A 14,297-nucleotide genomic window follows, 5' to 3' on the forward strand; every position below is an offset into this window, starting at 1 on the left:
CCGTGCACCAACTGTTCTGGCCCAGTTGTGACAATATTTCACTGCAAAATACACAATTGCGTAGTTCTTCTGTGAATTCACTCAAACCAAAATCAGAAAACACAGGATTATTTTACAGGTGGCTTTAGAAACAGATGTGAATTCTTGCTGCCTCTCCTACTCATACTGCTTTGTTTCTGATTTTGTAAATGTTACCTGGTGATTTCCTGTGTGTGGGAAACACTCAAGGTGCACAGTGCCTCACATGCCATCAACTCCTGTGTGAGCCTACCCAGCATGTATTTCTGTGAACAGATGGGGTCTTAGTTGATTTCTCTCAGGTTGCTGTCATTGCCCACTTCTTTTTTATCTATTGCTTTTATTTTACAACCACATTTCTACCCTCCATCATTTCCTCCTTGAAGTCTTCTTTCTTTATTTCTGAGAGTCAGATAACTTTATGCATTCATTTCTCTAACACTGTTGATTCATTACTCACTCTGTGACAGGTCTTAGAGAGGCAGTAATGAACCAAACAGACATGGTCATGTCCTCATGAAACTTCTGATTTCACAGGGCAAACCAACTAGCAATCATTCAAGACAATGAAAACATATGAAAAATGTGAAAGGGGTTTAAAGTTAATCAGTGAGCATATGGGGACAGACCTAAGGCCTACAAATACACCTGTTATACTTTTAGAGTCAATAAAAGGACTCTTGAAGGGAGGAGGGTACTTAATAGGTTGGTATTGTATATATGTAATTAGAATGATTGAGATGGGGAGGGGATATGATGGAGAATGGAATTTCAAAGGGGAAAGTGGAGGGGGGAGGGAGGGAGTTACCATGGGATATATTTTTTATAATCATGGAAAATCTTAATAAAAATTTAGCCGGGCGTGGTGGCGCACGCCTTTAATCCTAGCACTCGGGAGGCAGAGGTAGGAGGATCGCCATGAGTTCAAGGCCACCCTGAGACTACAGAGTTAATTCCAGGTCAGCCTGGACCAGAGTGAGACCCTACCTCGAAAAACCAAAAAAAAAAAAATAAAATAAAATAAAAATTTAGAAAAAAAATATCTTTGAGAAGTTGTGTTAGAGAGGTATGCTGGAAATAAATGATTTCAGTTTTTGCTCTTTTGAAAATGCCTATATGTAGCCCATATTTTTGAAGGACAATTTTTCTGAATACACAATGCCAGTATGATGGTTATTTTGCTCCGTATTTTAGAAATACTATTTTTTTTTTTTTTGAGGTAGGATCTTGTTCTAGCCCAGGCTAATCTGGAATTCACTCTATAGTCCCAGGCTGTCCTTGAGCTCACAGTGATCATCTTACCTCTGCCTCCTGAGTGTTGGGATTAAAGGCATGTACCACCACACCTGGCTTAGAAATACTATTTAACTTGCAGCAGACTTTCAATTATTACTGGTAAAATTATTCGTGCTTTCTATTTTTTAATAATTTCTTTATAAATAAATGATCTGTCTGTTTCTTCCAAAAAAAAAGAAAAGAAAAGGACTCTTCCAGAAAATGTGTATTCTAGCTCCAAAAGGTGTGATATTCTATTTTTCACACAGATATATTTTGATTTTGGAAAAGTGCTTTATGTAATACATATGTAAAGTCTATTTTCTGATGTGATTTAGTAAGTATCATTTATTAAATGCTTTCTATGTTTATAATTTTAATTAAAATATTGTTTTTAACTTCAATCTTGTGATCCAATATTTTAGGATAAGATTAGTCTATTCTTTAGTTTATCAAATGAATTATATGTTTTACAGAGATAAGTAATTATGACCTTTTTAATAAAGTTTTTGAGATATGAGATAGGGTCTTCCTATAGTCTAGGCTGATCTCAAACTTACTACACCACTGAGGTTAATATTGAACTTTCAATCCTCCTGCTTTGGCCTCCCAAGTGCTAATATTATAGGCATGTGCCATTATTCTTGGCTAACAATTATATCTGACTTACGAAGTACTGATTACAATGTATATGGTTTGTAATGTCTAGTATCTTTAAAGTATTTCAGTGTAGTTATTCTCATTGTGATAGTTACTTTTCTCATTGCTATGGCAAAGGCAACGTAAGGACAGAATGGTTTATGTTGGCTCATGGTCTGAGAAGATGCAATCCACAGTGGTGGAGAAGCCATGGCAGTAGATGTACAAGGCAATTAGAGACCTTGTTTCCATAGTCAAGAAGCAGAGAGAGAGATTCATGCTGTGCTCAGCTGTCTTCCTCGGTTTTTCTTTTTATTTAGTCCATGACCCCAGCCCATGAGATGGTGCTGTAGGTATTCAAGATGGGTCTTCACTCCTCAGTTAAACTTCTCTAGAAATTCCCTTATAGACAACCCCAGGAGTGCATCTCCATGGTGATCTAAACCCAGTCTTTGGCAATGAAGATGAACCATCATACCCATATTATCGATTCATAAATGAAGGCTCAGAGAAGATGAGTAACCTCAGATCACATTTTCTCTAATGCAGCCTAAATGCTTAGATTAGTACAAACTCTACCTCACAGGCTTTGTGACTTTAAAATTTCCATATTGTAAAGACGGAATAAAATATGCCCTGGAGAATTCATATGATAGATATTTATCCAGTTCTAATGAATAAAAAGTAAAAGCTGTTTTCCTTTTAAGGCACCCAGATTATAGTAGAGGCAAGGACATAAATCAAAATGCAGGTACCCAGAAATGCCTTGTCCTAGCAACTGAATGTGTTCCTATGCTGCCAGAAGCAGGGTCCAGCTGACGGTACCCAGCACCAGTGTGAATGAGTGAGTTCGTAAATCATTAGTACCACCTTTGACTCTGACTTGCTATGACCTTTCATGAAGAATTGAATATATCTAGTCCTTCGTGCTTCAATCAACCAATGTCTGATTTATTACATCTCACCTGAGAGTCAACTATAGCACCCAAATTAAAACACAAGTGTAAGTGCTATACAAACATAAAATCTGGACAGATACCAGACAATAAGCCCAGGTTGCCCTCTTGCATTCAGAAAGTATTCCAACTGTTTACTTCATTTTACTTAGGTGTCATGATATGATATCAACCTATATACATGTTTCTGCTCAATTAGCTCAAAATTCATGCCACATTGGGTCCTACTTCTGAGTGCTAATTTTTCCCCTTCCATGAAGATTTTAGACAGTTAACCAGTTACTTGTTCAGTTGACTTATACACACAGAGCCCATGGGCATGCGGAACACAGAAGTTCAGTATCAATTCTGTGATCTGTGGGAGATAGGACACTGTAGTCTCCTTGGAGTACATCTGAACTAGGGCCTGGGGAGTAAGGGACATTTAGGTAAGAAGTCACAGGGGCTCCATGGCAGATAGCACTCCTTGGTGAAGTAGGTGGGGAAGCAACATGATTTTCCGTTGCTTTTAGCTTTGTCTTCTGCATGGGCCAATATGATGATGAAGACCTTAGAACTGGAGAGGGCGGGGGAAGAAAAGAAGACACCTGATTTCAAAGCCACGTTTCTGATAAATATATACTATGGTAATGTGGCAAGTAGACACATGTTAATCATTAATTGATAACCACAGAAGTCTTGCCTGTGACTGTGTAATTCTCCCTGCTGCCTGAATAGATCCGCCGCTCATCCATGAATAAGGAATACTGAGTAATGATCCCATTGGCTTGTTCAGGAGGCTTCCAGCTGAGCAGCAAGGAATTGGGAAGAGCCTTGGCTACTGGTGGCTGAACCTCTTGTGGGGCTATGGGAAAGAAAAAAAGGAGAGAGAGAATGAGAGTTTAATTTTAGTTTACTTTTCTAATTCAAACTTTTCAGACCCAAACCAATAAATCATGGGCTAAACCCACAGTCCATGCATAGAGGTGCTCCTGACTCATAGGCAGCTCGTCAGTAATTGCTTCAGGAAGAGTGCTAAATAACTGTCCTGGATTTATGAGCATTTGCATCCATGATGGATGGGGAGTTCTTTCTCTACTTCCCTTGACTGGCATTTGCGTTACTTCATCAAAAGTATGGTTAACTCATGGCTTCCTTGTGGACTGAGCTGGTCACAGCAGGCCAAGGCTGCTAGCCGCCAGGAGCGCATGACTCAAAATGGCAATGCTGGCTTAGAGTAGATTGTTTTAAAAGCTTTTGCATAATTATAGAAACTGCAAGAAAAGAGAGCATCAATTAAGTTAATTATAGAGTAGAACTGCAGTGTGTGCAATTTTTTAAAAGATGTGTTTATGTGGTGGTCAGTGAATTAAAATCATAGAACTAAATATTAAAAAAAACCTGGCATAAAATCCAAGAATAACGTTTGGGAAAGTCAGAAATTTGAAAACTCCACCAGTAAAGGCAAAGAAATTGAAATCAATGAAGAGGGAATTCCTCTGGAACATGGCAGTGAATGAGCTCAGGCAAAATTTAGATAGAAAATAAGAGGAAATAAGGAGAGACGTGGATGATGGATTTGAGGTTGAATGCATAACAGGACTGATGATCGTGTTACCGCAGGAGACGCATGGCACAATGACAGGAACAGTGGGCCACGTTGGGGAGGTATTGGGACATGTTCATAGGGGGTCATGGATGGCACAGGCCAGGTGGGAAGACTGGTTAGATTCACCACAGAACAGGAGATAAAGCTTCACTTGTAGGAGTTATCTCATCCTGGCATCTTACTATGGGCTTCTGGTATTCTTCTTTCTCTTTTAATATGTTATGCAAACAATAGTTGCAAGATGATGTAAAGGAGAAAAAGGATTTATAAAGCTCAGAGGATTGGAAGGACACTGCGAGAAACTGGCTAACACTTTTCCCTGAAGATCAAGCTTTTCAAGTTCCTAAGTAACTTTCCAACTACGCAGCCTGAGTAACGTTCACGTCTTGCAGCTGGAGGTGGAGATATGAAGTCCGACATGCCTGGTGCGTGGAGGGCTGGAAGCGACGCGTTGGCATGCCTCAGCAAAGCTTTCACTTTGGAGAGCTACAATATTTGCTCATTCCCACTGCCTTCCTCATGTATACTTTCTGAAACATTAATTTATGCCAACAGTTTTCAAGTCCCAAGTGCAACAAAAGTGAGACTTAAGTCGGAAGGAACGAAGCAGTGATTAACTGTGCCTCCATTGGCGTCTGGCGCTTCCATCATCCTGAAATAATTGTTGCCTGTGCTGGTGTTTAGCAGTTAAAAGAGACCATGGAAATCAGCCGTTTGATTCTCAATTTCATACTGAGCCATACAATCAATTCTTTTTAGTCAGACTGTCTCTAGATTTACTTCTGAGCCATAGTAAAATGAGGAAGCTTTCATTAATCTTTCAGATGCCTCATATTAATGACAAGGCTCTTGCATGAACAATGTAACAGCAATTAAAAAGCCCATTAATCTGCATTACAGCTATTAAAGATGCATGTCATTAAAGGGTATGGAGTTTGATTCATTTTCGCACCCCCCAAAAATGGAGCAATTATGGCCTGGCATCGCACTTTGTCATCAGATTAGGTTGGGGTTTTCCAGCAAATGGCCTCGCAGCATTTAGCTCCTCTCCTATTTTATTATTCATGGCTGAAATGTGGAAGTCAAGACCTTTGAAATTACTTTACCTTCTTGTGGAGTAGAGATGTTCAATGCATGTGAGCTCTCAGTGCAGCCCGCCAGAGAACAAGCCGTTAGGGTGACTGCGTAGCTGCGGAAGGGGTGCAGGCCAGTCAGTGTGCCTGGAGGAGAAGTGAGACAAAGGGCTTTACTGATGAAAGGATCTGCGAGGAAGAGTATTTGTGTGTGTGTATCTATGAAAAAGTGCCTCAAAATCAAAGAGTCAGAGAGAGATACAGCATGCAGAGACAAATACAAAATATGTGCCTCTTTCTCTGTTTTCCTACTTATTTTTGGATTGCAGAATAAGATCACTCATAAGAAAACTGACACCAACTAATTTCTAGCATAGCTCTAAGGCCGTTTTTGATGTTCATGACTCAGAGGACAAGGGATCAAATAGGTGAGATGCATACTGCTTCATTCAGAGTCCCAGGCCTCCACAGAAACAAAATTACTCCATTTTCTTGAACACAGCATATTTCAACCAGCTTTAAGAAGTTCTGTGCAATATCTATTAACACACTTTAGGAAATTCTACTCCCAAGAGGAGCTTCATTATTTTAACGGTAGGATACACATATCCAAACTATTTGTTTATGTGGCAGGTAAAAAAAAAAAATGCAAATTAACACAATGGAACAATTAGCAAATACTGTTTTGTACTCCCTTCTACTTGCAAAATTATTAGTTTATTTAATTGAGACACCTGTCTCAAACGAAAATGTGGCACACAGAAACACTGAATTAACCTGGCTTCATGGTGGTTATGTAAGATTTGTTCAGCAATTAAAAGTGCTTGTAGAAATGAAAACATACTTTGTTTACTGGTGCTCATAATTAAGGCAGACGGTCTTTACTGAATGAAACTAACACATTCAAGAAGTACCAAAAATATAATTTATGTATCTGCTGTGTATTTTTTACTCATCGAAATTATTTAGAGAAATCTTTAACACTAACTGTAGATTGCCATCATTCTTACAGAAAAGATAATCCTACTTTTGGTATCCCTCATTGATTGAACCTTCAATAGTCTAGAGAATCTATGGTTGTTTTAAGGTGCCAATATTGGTGACAGCTTTCATCCTTCAAGCACAAATCTTAATATAAATGTTTCTGTACTCTCTCTCACCCCCCTCCACTAATGACTTCAAGGGTGAAGAGGCTGAGTCCTTAAGTCAGGGTTTCCTTCTGCCCCTTGATGCCCAGGGCCATCTCTAAGTCTTCACCTCCCGTCAGTTCTGAGGGAAGGCTCTTTCTGGGTTACCGGGCCTTTCTAACATATGTCTGTGTGAAAATGCCCATAAGCTTGATACCTTCATCTCCCCTTGTAGCCGAAGGAGCTAGTGCACATGTGACCAGTGCATGACAGATCTTGCTATCTGTAACTGCGAAAGTTCATCATGCTGGGGCCTTCTGCCTTCCCCCATGCTACCCAGCATGACGGTCACGTCCCTCTTGCATATCCTACTCCATAACCCATACTCCACTTTCGGTATTTTCAGTCATCTACTTCTTCCTCCCAAGCTAACATGAACAAACATTCATTTTTATGATGAGAGGAATCCAGACACTCAGGCCAGAAGAACTGGGTTTGAGAGTCACTTTTGCTACTTACTGTTGGCTTGCATGGGCTTGGGCATGCTTTTCACAGCTCTGTCCTTTAGCTATTCACCTGAACCTATGTAATGATAAGCTCTGTCTTGAAAGGGGGCCCCAAGAGTCATCTATGAGATGGGATAATGTAGTACCACATCAGGGGTTGCCTCTCAGGGCTTGGGGGTTTAGAGGAGTAATGGACCCAGCACAGGCTATGTGAGCAGGGTTCTCTGATGGGCGGAGGTGTCAGTCCAGCTCACGCCGCCATCGTAGTCAGCCTCCACCTGCACACTCCCACATGATGCTTCAGAAATGGCTGCTTCCCTTTAACCCGCCAGGCCGCAGAGCCCAGCCTCGGTCTGTGCCTGCTGCTCTTCTGTGCCCCTGCATCTTCCCGGATGCTCTGAATTTCCGATGGCTCCTTCCTGTCCTTGACTGACCCATGACGTACTCACAGTCCTTTAAGTAGCTTCTGCCTCACCAAAACCCATGGCTTCTTGCTTTCTCTGAGCAAGGGCGATATATAGCAACTACCTCAGGACAGAAATATTCAAGGGATAAGGGAGGCTCAAGAGGCTCAGGAGGTCACGTCTGGGAGAATGGAAAGTTAAAAGGTCACATTGTGGGTGTGGAGTGTGGAGAGGGAAGCTTAGGAGCTTTAGGAAGCCATGGGTCTGGGAAAACTAACACTTAACTGGTTGTAAGACCCCCTCCCTACAGTTATAGAAAGGGTATGTAACTTCCTGGTTAGGGGCGAGGAGAGACTGTTATCAGGGAAGGTGCCTGAAGTTGTTTTCCGTGAATTCCAGAGGTCTAGTGTTGTCATCAATGTTAGGGTGGACTTTTCCATGATGCAGCCGCCTTCAGTCACCTATGCTCCTGTAAGCAACCCTCACCCTGTCCTGTAGGTGACCCTAATTATATTTCTGGTTCAGCGAAGCTGGTTTTGGCACGGTTGCACTTTGATCTGTCTTCTGAGTCCTTCCTGGGGTGAAGAGATGAATGTGTGCTTCACCATAGGAAAAAGATTGCACCTAACAAGGGGCTCCCTTGCTAGCCTGCCAAGGCTTCTCTCACAGTGATCACTGCAGTTGCTGCATTGCCCCAGAGTCCTGGATCTGCAGGCTGGACATCCCTACCTGTGTGTCACACTGGCATCTACCACTCACCATTCCCACAATTCAAACGCAACATCCTGAACTTCTTCACAGACTTTATTTCTCCATTCCCCATTTCTTTCTTTTTGCTGTGCTATAGACAGATCTAAGGACGATGCCGTGTTTTTTTAAGTGGTATACAATTGAACTAACTTCTAGCCTTTCATTTCTCTACTCCTTAGTGACTCTTTCATGATGCCTAAGTTCCAGCCTTAAAATTAAGGCATTGTCATCAAATATATCCTGGACAATCCATCCTTACAAATTTCATTGTCACATCTTGTCTGTTGGGAAGTGGGAATTTACTATAAGTTTCTAAACAGAAAAATAAAATTACATAACTGAACTAGTATAATATGAAACTAACGGGAAGTGAATCTGGCCCAGAGAATGAAACTTCGAATTCCAATGTGAGTAAGAAAAGCATGTTGATGAGCAGCTCATTCCTAGTTTATCTCTGAACTTACATGGATCCTGAAAAACCAGTGCCTGAGGGGAAGAGATGGCTCAGTAACAAGAGGGCTTACTGCTCGTGCATGAGGCCCTGAGAGGGACTGAGTGTGTCCACGTTTGAGAGTTCTACTTCCCAGCATCCACATAAACATCCGGATCTAACCACATACACCTGTTACCCCAGTTCTGCAGGGGAAAGAGACTAAAAAAAGTCACAGGGGCTTATAGACCAGGCATGAGGTGGAGTGGGGACATAGGCTTAAAAAAAAAAAAATAGCAAACAAACAGTAGCCATGGGTAGAGTAAGAGATTTTTACTGAATGAAACAGGAGGATCAGCAAGAAAAGGATTCTCAATGTTCTCTGCTAGCCTTCACAGGCATGGGCACAGAGCACACAGTACACGCATTATACAACATACCACACTGAACATGTTCTATACATACACACTTATTTACAAAATAATGCCGCCTAAGAATGGACATATTAGTGGAGGGCTGACATATGAAACCGAAAGTGATATAATGGTTGGGCTGGAGAGAGGGCTTAGTGGGCAAGGTATTTGCCTGTGAAGGTAAGGACCCATGTCAACTTCCCTATCCCACATGAGCCAGATGCATAAGGTGACTCATGTGCAAAAGGTTTCACTTGCACACAGGTGGCACACATCTGTAGAGTTTGACTTCAGTGGCTGGAGGCCCTGGAGTGCCAATTCTCTCTTTTTTGCCCTCTCTCCATTAAAAAGAAAAAGTTATGATGGCTGTATACAGGTTGATGATCTGCTGACCTGACATTCTTAGCAGGAAGGCTTTCTATGCACTTAGGTACCAAGATCACTGAGAAACATAGAAACAGTTTTGATATTGGGCAGGCCTTGATAAACCTTTACCTGAGACATTATTTCTTCCCAAGCCATAGCTACAGTACCATGCTAGAATTGCAATCATTACACCAACTTATTAGGAAAGGTATTAACATTATTAATAATGTTAACTAAAATGGATGGTGCCAAACCAGATTTGAAATGTCCTCTGATGTCTTGCTAAGTCCATCTGACTTTCCCTAAAGGACTCACTGAGTAGATGGTGACCATAAAACTCCTCTGCTCATGCCCCTTCACTTTAAAGACCTCATCATATGAAATTGGACTCTTCCTAAACTCCTTAAAGTATGCAGATTTGGATGAGGATTTTATAAGATGTAGACTCCCACTCTACGATGACAGGAGGCTTATATTTAAATAAAGAAAATTTGAAGGAAGACAGTCACTAAGGCAATAAACCTCTCAGTAAACTTACGCTCTCCAGATCTGTGCTTTGGCCGAGAGTTTTACCAAACTGTATTACAGTTCAGAGAAGAGACTGGAAATCTAACAGAAACATGTTGGAGGAAAACAAGAGCACCTTCCAGACATTTATCACAGATCACAGTGCTCACTCTCCTGTTTCAAGCCAGGTGAAGCAACGCACACGCACACGCACATGCTCGCACGCACGCGCGCACACACACACACACACACACACACACACACACACACACACTACTGTGAGATGATAGCTGTAGAACGAACAAGAAGAAAAACAAAAGAAATGAGAGGAAAGCCGATGTTTCATCTTTTGCTGATGTTTTGGCTCTTACCAACTTTGGATCCCAGGTGGAAAGTTTTGGATGGCTTATAAGTCACACATTTAAAAATGTGCTATATTTCCAAGGCAAGAGTGGCATTCATTTTCCATTTCCAGCTGGATGTGCCTATCATGTATCTCTGAGAAAAAGGTTATCAAAGCATCCAAACAACTTTACCTTAGTATAGGTTAGTAGCATCCACCTCAGAAAGATGAACTGTGTAGCAATTTTGTGTTTTCTCCCTTCTTGTCAGGTTACATTTAAACACCAGGGCACACGGGGGGCTGCTCACTGAGGTGGCCTTTGCTGAGCTGGACAGAGCTACCCTACTGTCTTAGAACTGTGCTTGGTTACCTTTGATTCTTGGTATGGGAAACTTCTCAGGCGGATTACAGTTGATACTTACAAAATGTTACATCACTGTCAAAGAAGGAGGTAAAGTGTCTTCTTCCTAAGATCGAGTCAGTTACCCCTTTTGGGGGGGGAGTGTTGAGATTCTGGAGTGATTTACAACACTTAAATTACTTTAAGTGTTGAAGTCATACTTAGATTATCCTCAGGAAAAAAAAATAGTACAACTTTAATAACATATCATTAGAGAGTATTTATCATTTTTTCATCTATCTCTGACAAAGGGTTTTAGAAGAAAACTGATTTTGCAAGGTGCTGGAGAAAGGATTCAAGTGATGAGCATAATGCACAACGAGAAGAAGAAAGTATGCATGCACCCTTGCCAAGTGCATAGATCCCATGTGGGAGTCTCTGCCTCACAGTGTGAGATGACCATATTCCTGTAAGTTTGGATTTCTGGAAAGTTTGCTCTAATATAGTTAGCAGAATAGTGAGAAACCTACCATAAGACCTAAATACAAATACTAGACTGAAAAAAAATGAACACAGAAAACCCAGTAACAAAAAACCCTCCTTTATGAGAACCAGGAAGTAGATCATAATGGTGATAACTTTTAAGACTGGTTTGGAAGTGAGTGCCCTTGTTTGGGGACAGCTTCAAGGAGTCTTTCTCTTTGAGATTGTCACTATCAAGAGGCATGTGGGGTGACCTCTCAAACTCCCTGTCAGCCACAAAACTCTGTGAAATCAGAAAGTGGTCTCAGCTATGTCAGAAAACCTGACAGTCTTTGATAATGGAAGAAAGCAAGCCGAGACAGCATTCAATAAGCATAAAGTAAGCATTATCGATGTCTTAAAAGTGTTAGGAACCCAGAATCTCAGGAACACTGGCATCTGGATTAGATTCACTGGCCCCAGCAGGGCTGCGACTCTCACTCTAAGCGATAATGCATTTTGCATTAATGCCTCACGTTGAGAATTCCTGACATCCCACACCAAGGGAGCTGGAAGTCAAGAAGTGGACTCCAGATGGCATCCTGCAGGCCACAGTGGGTGCAGAGAGTCGAAGCTCAACAGGGCAGGAAGGAAAACCCTGCCGGTAGAAAGGAGTCTCAGAGCCTGTTGGTGTGCTTGTAGGCACACCACCGCCAGGGGAGGACTCCATATCAGGAGAAGATGGTGACATCAAGATCTCCCAGGGTGACTTGTGGGATGTTCAGTGTAAAGTATACCATCTCACTTCTCTTTATAAGTGTGTGTGTGTGTGTGCACATGTGTGTACATATGAATGTGGAGGCACAGACATGAGGAGGTCATCTTCAGGAGCACTATTCACCTCCTCTGAAGTAAGGAGGGTGTCTGATTGGCCTCGGGCTCACTAACTATGCTCAACTGGCAAGACAGTGAGCCTCGAGGGTCCTCCTATACCTGTCTTCTGGTGCTGGGATTACCACCACACCTGGCATTTTTTTAATGCAAGCTCTGGGACTCAAACTCAGTTCCTCATGCCTATGAGGTAAACATTTTATTGACTAAGCCAAGTCCCTCTTTTGTGGTGGTTTGATTCTGGTGTCCCCATAAAGTTGGATGTTATGAATGCTAGGTCCCCAACTGATGGGAAATGAATCCACCTGGAAGTACTAGTGAATTGTTGGGGGAAAGCTTGTGGGTGTTAGCCAGCTTCCTCTTGTCAGTGTTTGGTACACTCTCCTGTTGCTGTTGTCCATCTGATGTTGGCCAGGAGGTGATGTCCACCCTCTATTCATGTCATCATTTTCTCCTGACATCATGGAGCATCCCCTTAAGCCTGTAAACCAAAATAAACCTCTTTTTTTTCCCCTACAAGTTGCTTTTGGTCAGGTGTTTTCTGCCAGCAATGGGAACCTGACTGCAATAGTGAAGTTGGTACCATGAAGTGGGATCACTATTTCTAGAAACCTGACTGTGTGGCTTTTGGGCTTTTGGAACTGATTTTCAAGAGGAATGTGGAAGGATTTGAGAACTTGAAATGCTGTAAGTTCAGTTTGATAGATTATTCTGGTCAGAATTGAAGGCCCTGAATGCAATAAGAACTATGGACTGTGAGGTTTGGCTTGTGAGTGTGAAAAAGAACTTTGTAGGGACTGGTATAGAAACAGTTTGTGTAAGAGGCATGCTATCATGTCCCTGTCCTGAGAACTTCTGCAGTGTTGCATTGCAGAGAAATGGATTGGTATGAGCAGAGGACTATGGCACAGAAAGAAATCAAATATTTGGTCTAAAACTTCTGCCCATTTAGCTGCAATTATATAAGAAATTATAACCTTTGAGATTGGGCCAGCTAACCTGCAATGGGACAACAGGAAGAATGCTGACTCTTTTTCAGGGGCCTGAAGGATGAAGGAGTGTCCTGTTCTTCAAAGTCTGCTTTACTCCTTCCTGGATTAACAAGTTGGTAGCCCACCTGGTATTATGGAGTATAAGAAATGTAGGAAAGACAGGATCTTTGAATTTGCAACATGGTTTTGTATTTTGGAAATGGCCATGGGCAATGTGATGGAAGCTTATTGAATTTCCTGTATAGAACCCTATGGAGCCATGAGGAAGAGCTGTGGGTTGTGGTAGAGATCCAATGGAGATGCCAGGACTATGGGATGGCTGCCAAGGAGAGCTGCCGGCACCAGATAAAGTTTTTTTTTTTTTTTTTTTTTTTTTTTCTGGGACTATGAGTAGCCTAGCTGGAGGAGTGGAATTGGAAGTCCAGAGACTCGTCATTGGTTACATTTAGTGGACTTGGAGTTACAGAGTTTGATATCTACCTTTTTTTAAAAAAAAAACTTTTATTGGTTGAATATTTCTTTGCTATGTCCAATGCCATCTTTTGCAGTGTGAATGCTGATTCTGTGCCATTATTTATTTATTTATTTTTCATATTATAGCTCAGTTAAAAGACTCTGTATTAAAGGGCTGTTTGAACATCATTGGGATTTATAGAAATTATGGGGACTTTTAAAGTTGCACTGAATGCATTGGATTTTACATCATATATGGTTATCAATTTATGGGGGCCATGGGAGGAATATGGTGGTTTGATTCAGATGTTCCCCATAAACTTGGGTATTCTGAAATCTAGGTCCCCAGCTGATGGAGATTTGGTATTGTTGGGGGTAGGCTTATGGGTATAATAGCCAGCTTCCTCTTGCCAGTGTTTGGCACACTCTCCTGCTTCTGTTGTCCATCTGATATTGGCCAGGAGGTGATGTCCGCTCTCTGTTCATGTCATTGTTTTCCCCTACCATCATGAAGCTTCCCCTTGAGTCTGTAAGCCAAAAGAAACCTTTTTACTCCCGGTAAGCTGCTCTTGGTCATGTGATTTCTGTCATCAAACTCATTTTACATGTTTGTTTCTTTAATTTAGATATTAGTACTATTACTATTATGACTGACTGAGAAAATGAAGTCTTTCCCTCCTCTTAGCTCTATGCATCTATCTTTATCCTTTAAGATGGTCCCACACAGCCTACCCCGTCCAGGGAACCACCATCAATAGTAGTAG

The 14,297-nt window shown here is 41.5% G+C and overlaps 1 protein-coding gene across 1 annotated transcript in view; it reads right to left on the minus strand.

The window, feature by feature from the left end:
- Positions 1 to 14,297, minus strand: part of Ush2a (usherin) — a 755,222-nt gene that overhangs the window by 409,647 nt on the left and 331,278 nt on the right. Inside the window, exons 30-31 of the mRNA XM_004672003.2 lie at positions 5,583 to 5,696; positions 3,571 to 3,732 (exon numbers count right to left, since the gene is read on the minus strand). Of these exons, the coding sequence (XP_004672060.2) occupies positions 3,571 to 3,732; positions 5,583 to 5,696 (276 nt within the window). The remainder of the gene's footprint in view (positions 1 to 3,570; positions 3,733 to 5,582; positions 5,697 to 14,297) is intronic.

This window comes from Jaculus jaculus, chromosome 1, assembly GCF_020740685.1.
Source record: "Jaculus jaculus isolate mJacJac1 chromosome 1, mJacJac1.mat.Y.cur, whole genome shotgun sequence".
Classification (NCBI taxonomy): domain Eukaryota; kingdom Metazoa; phylum Chordata; class Mammalia; order Rodentia; family Dipodidae; genus Jaculus; species Jaculus jaculus.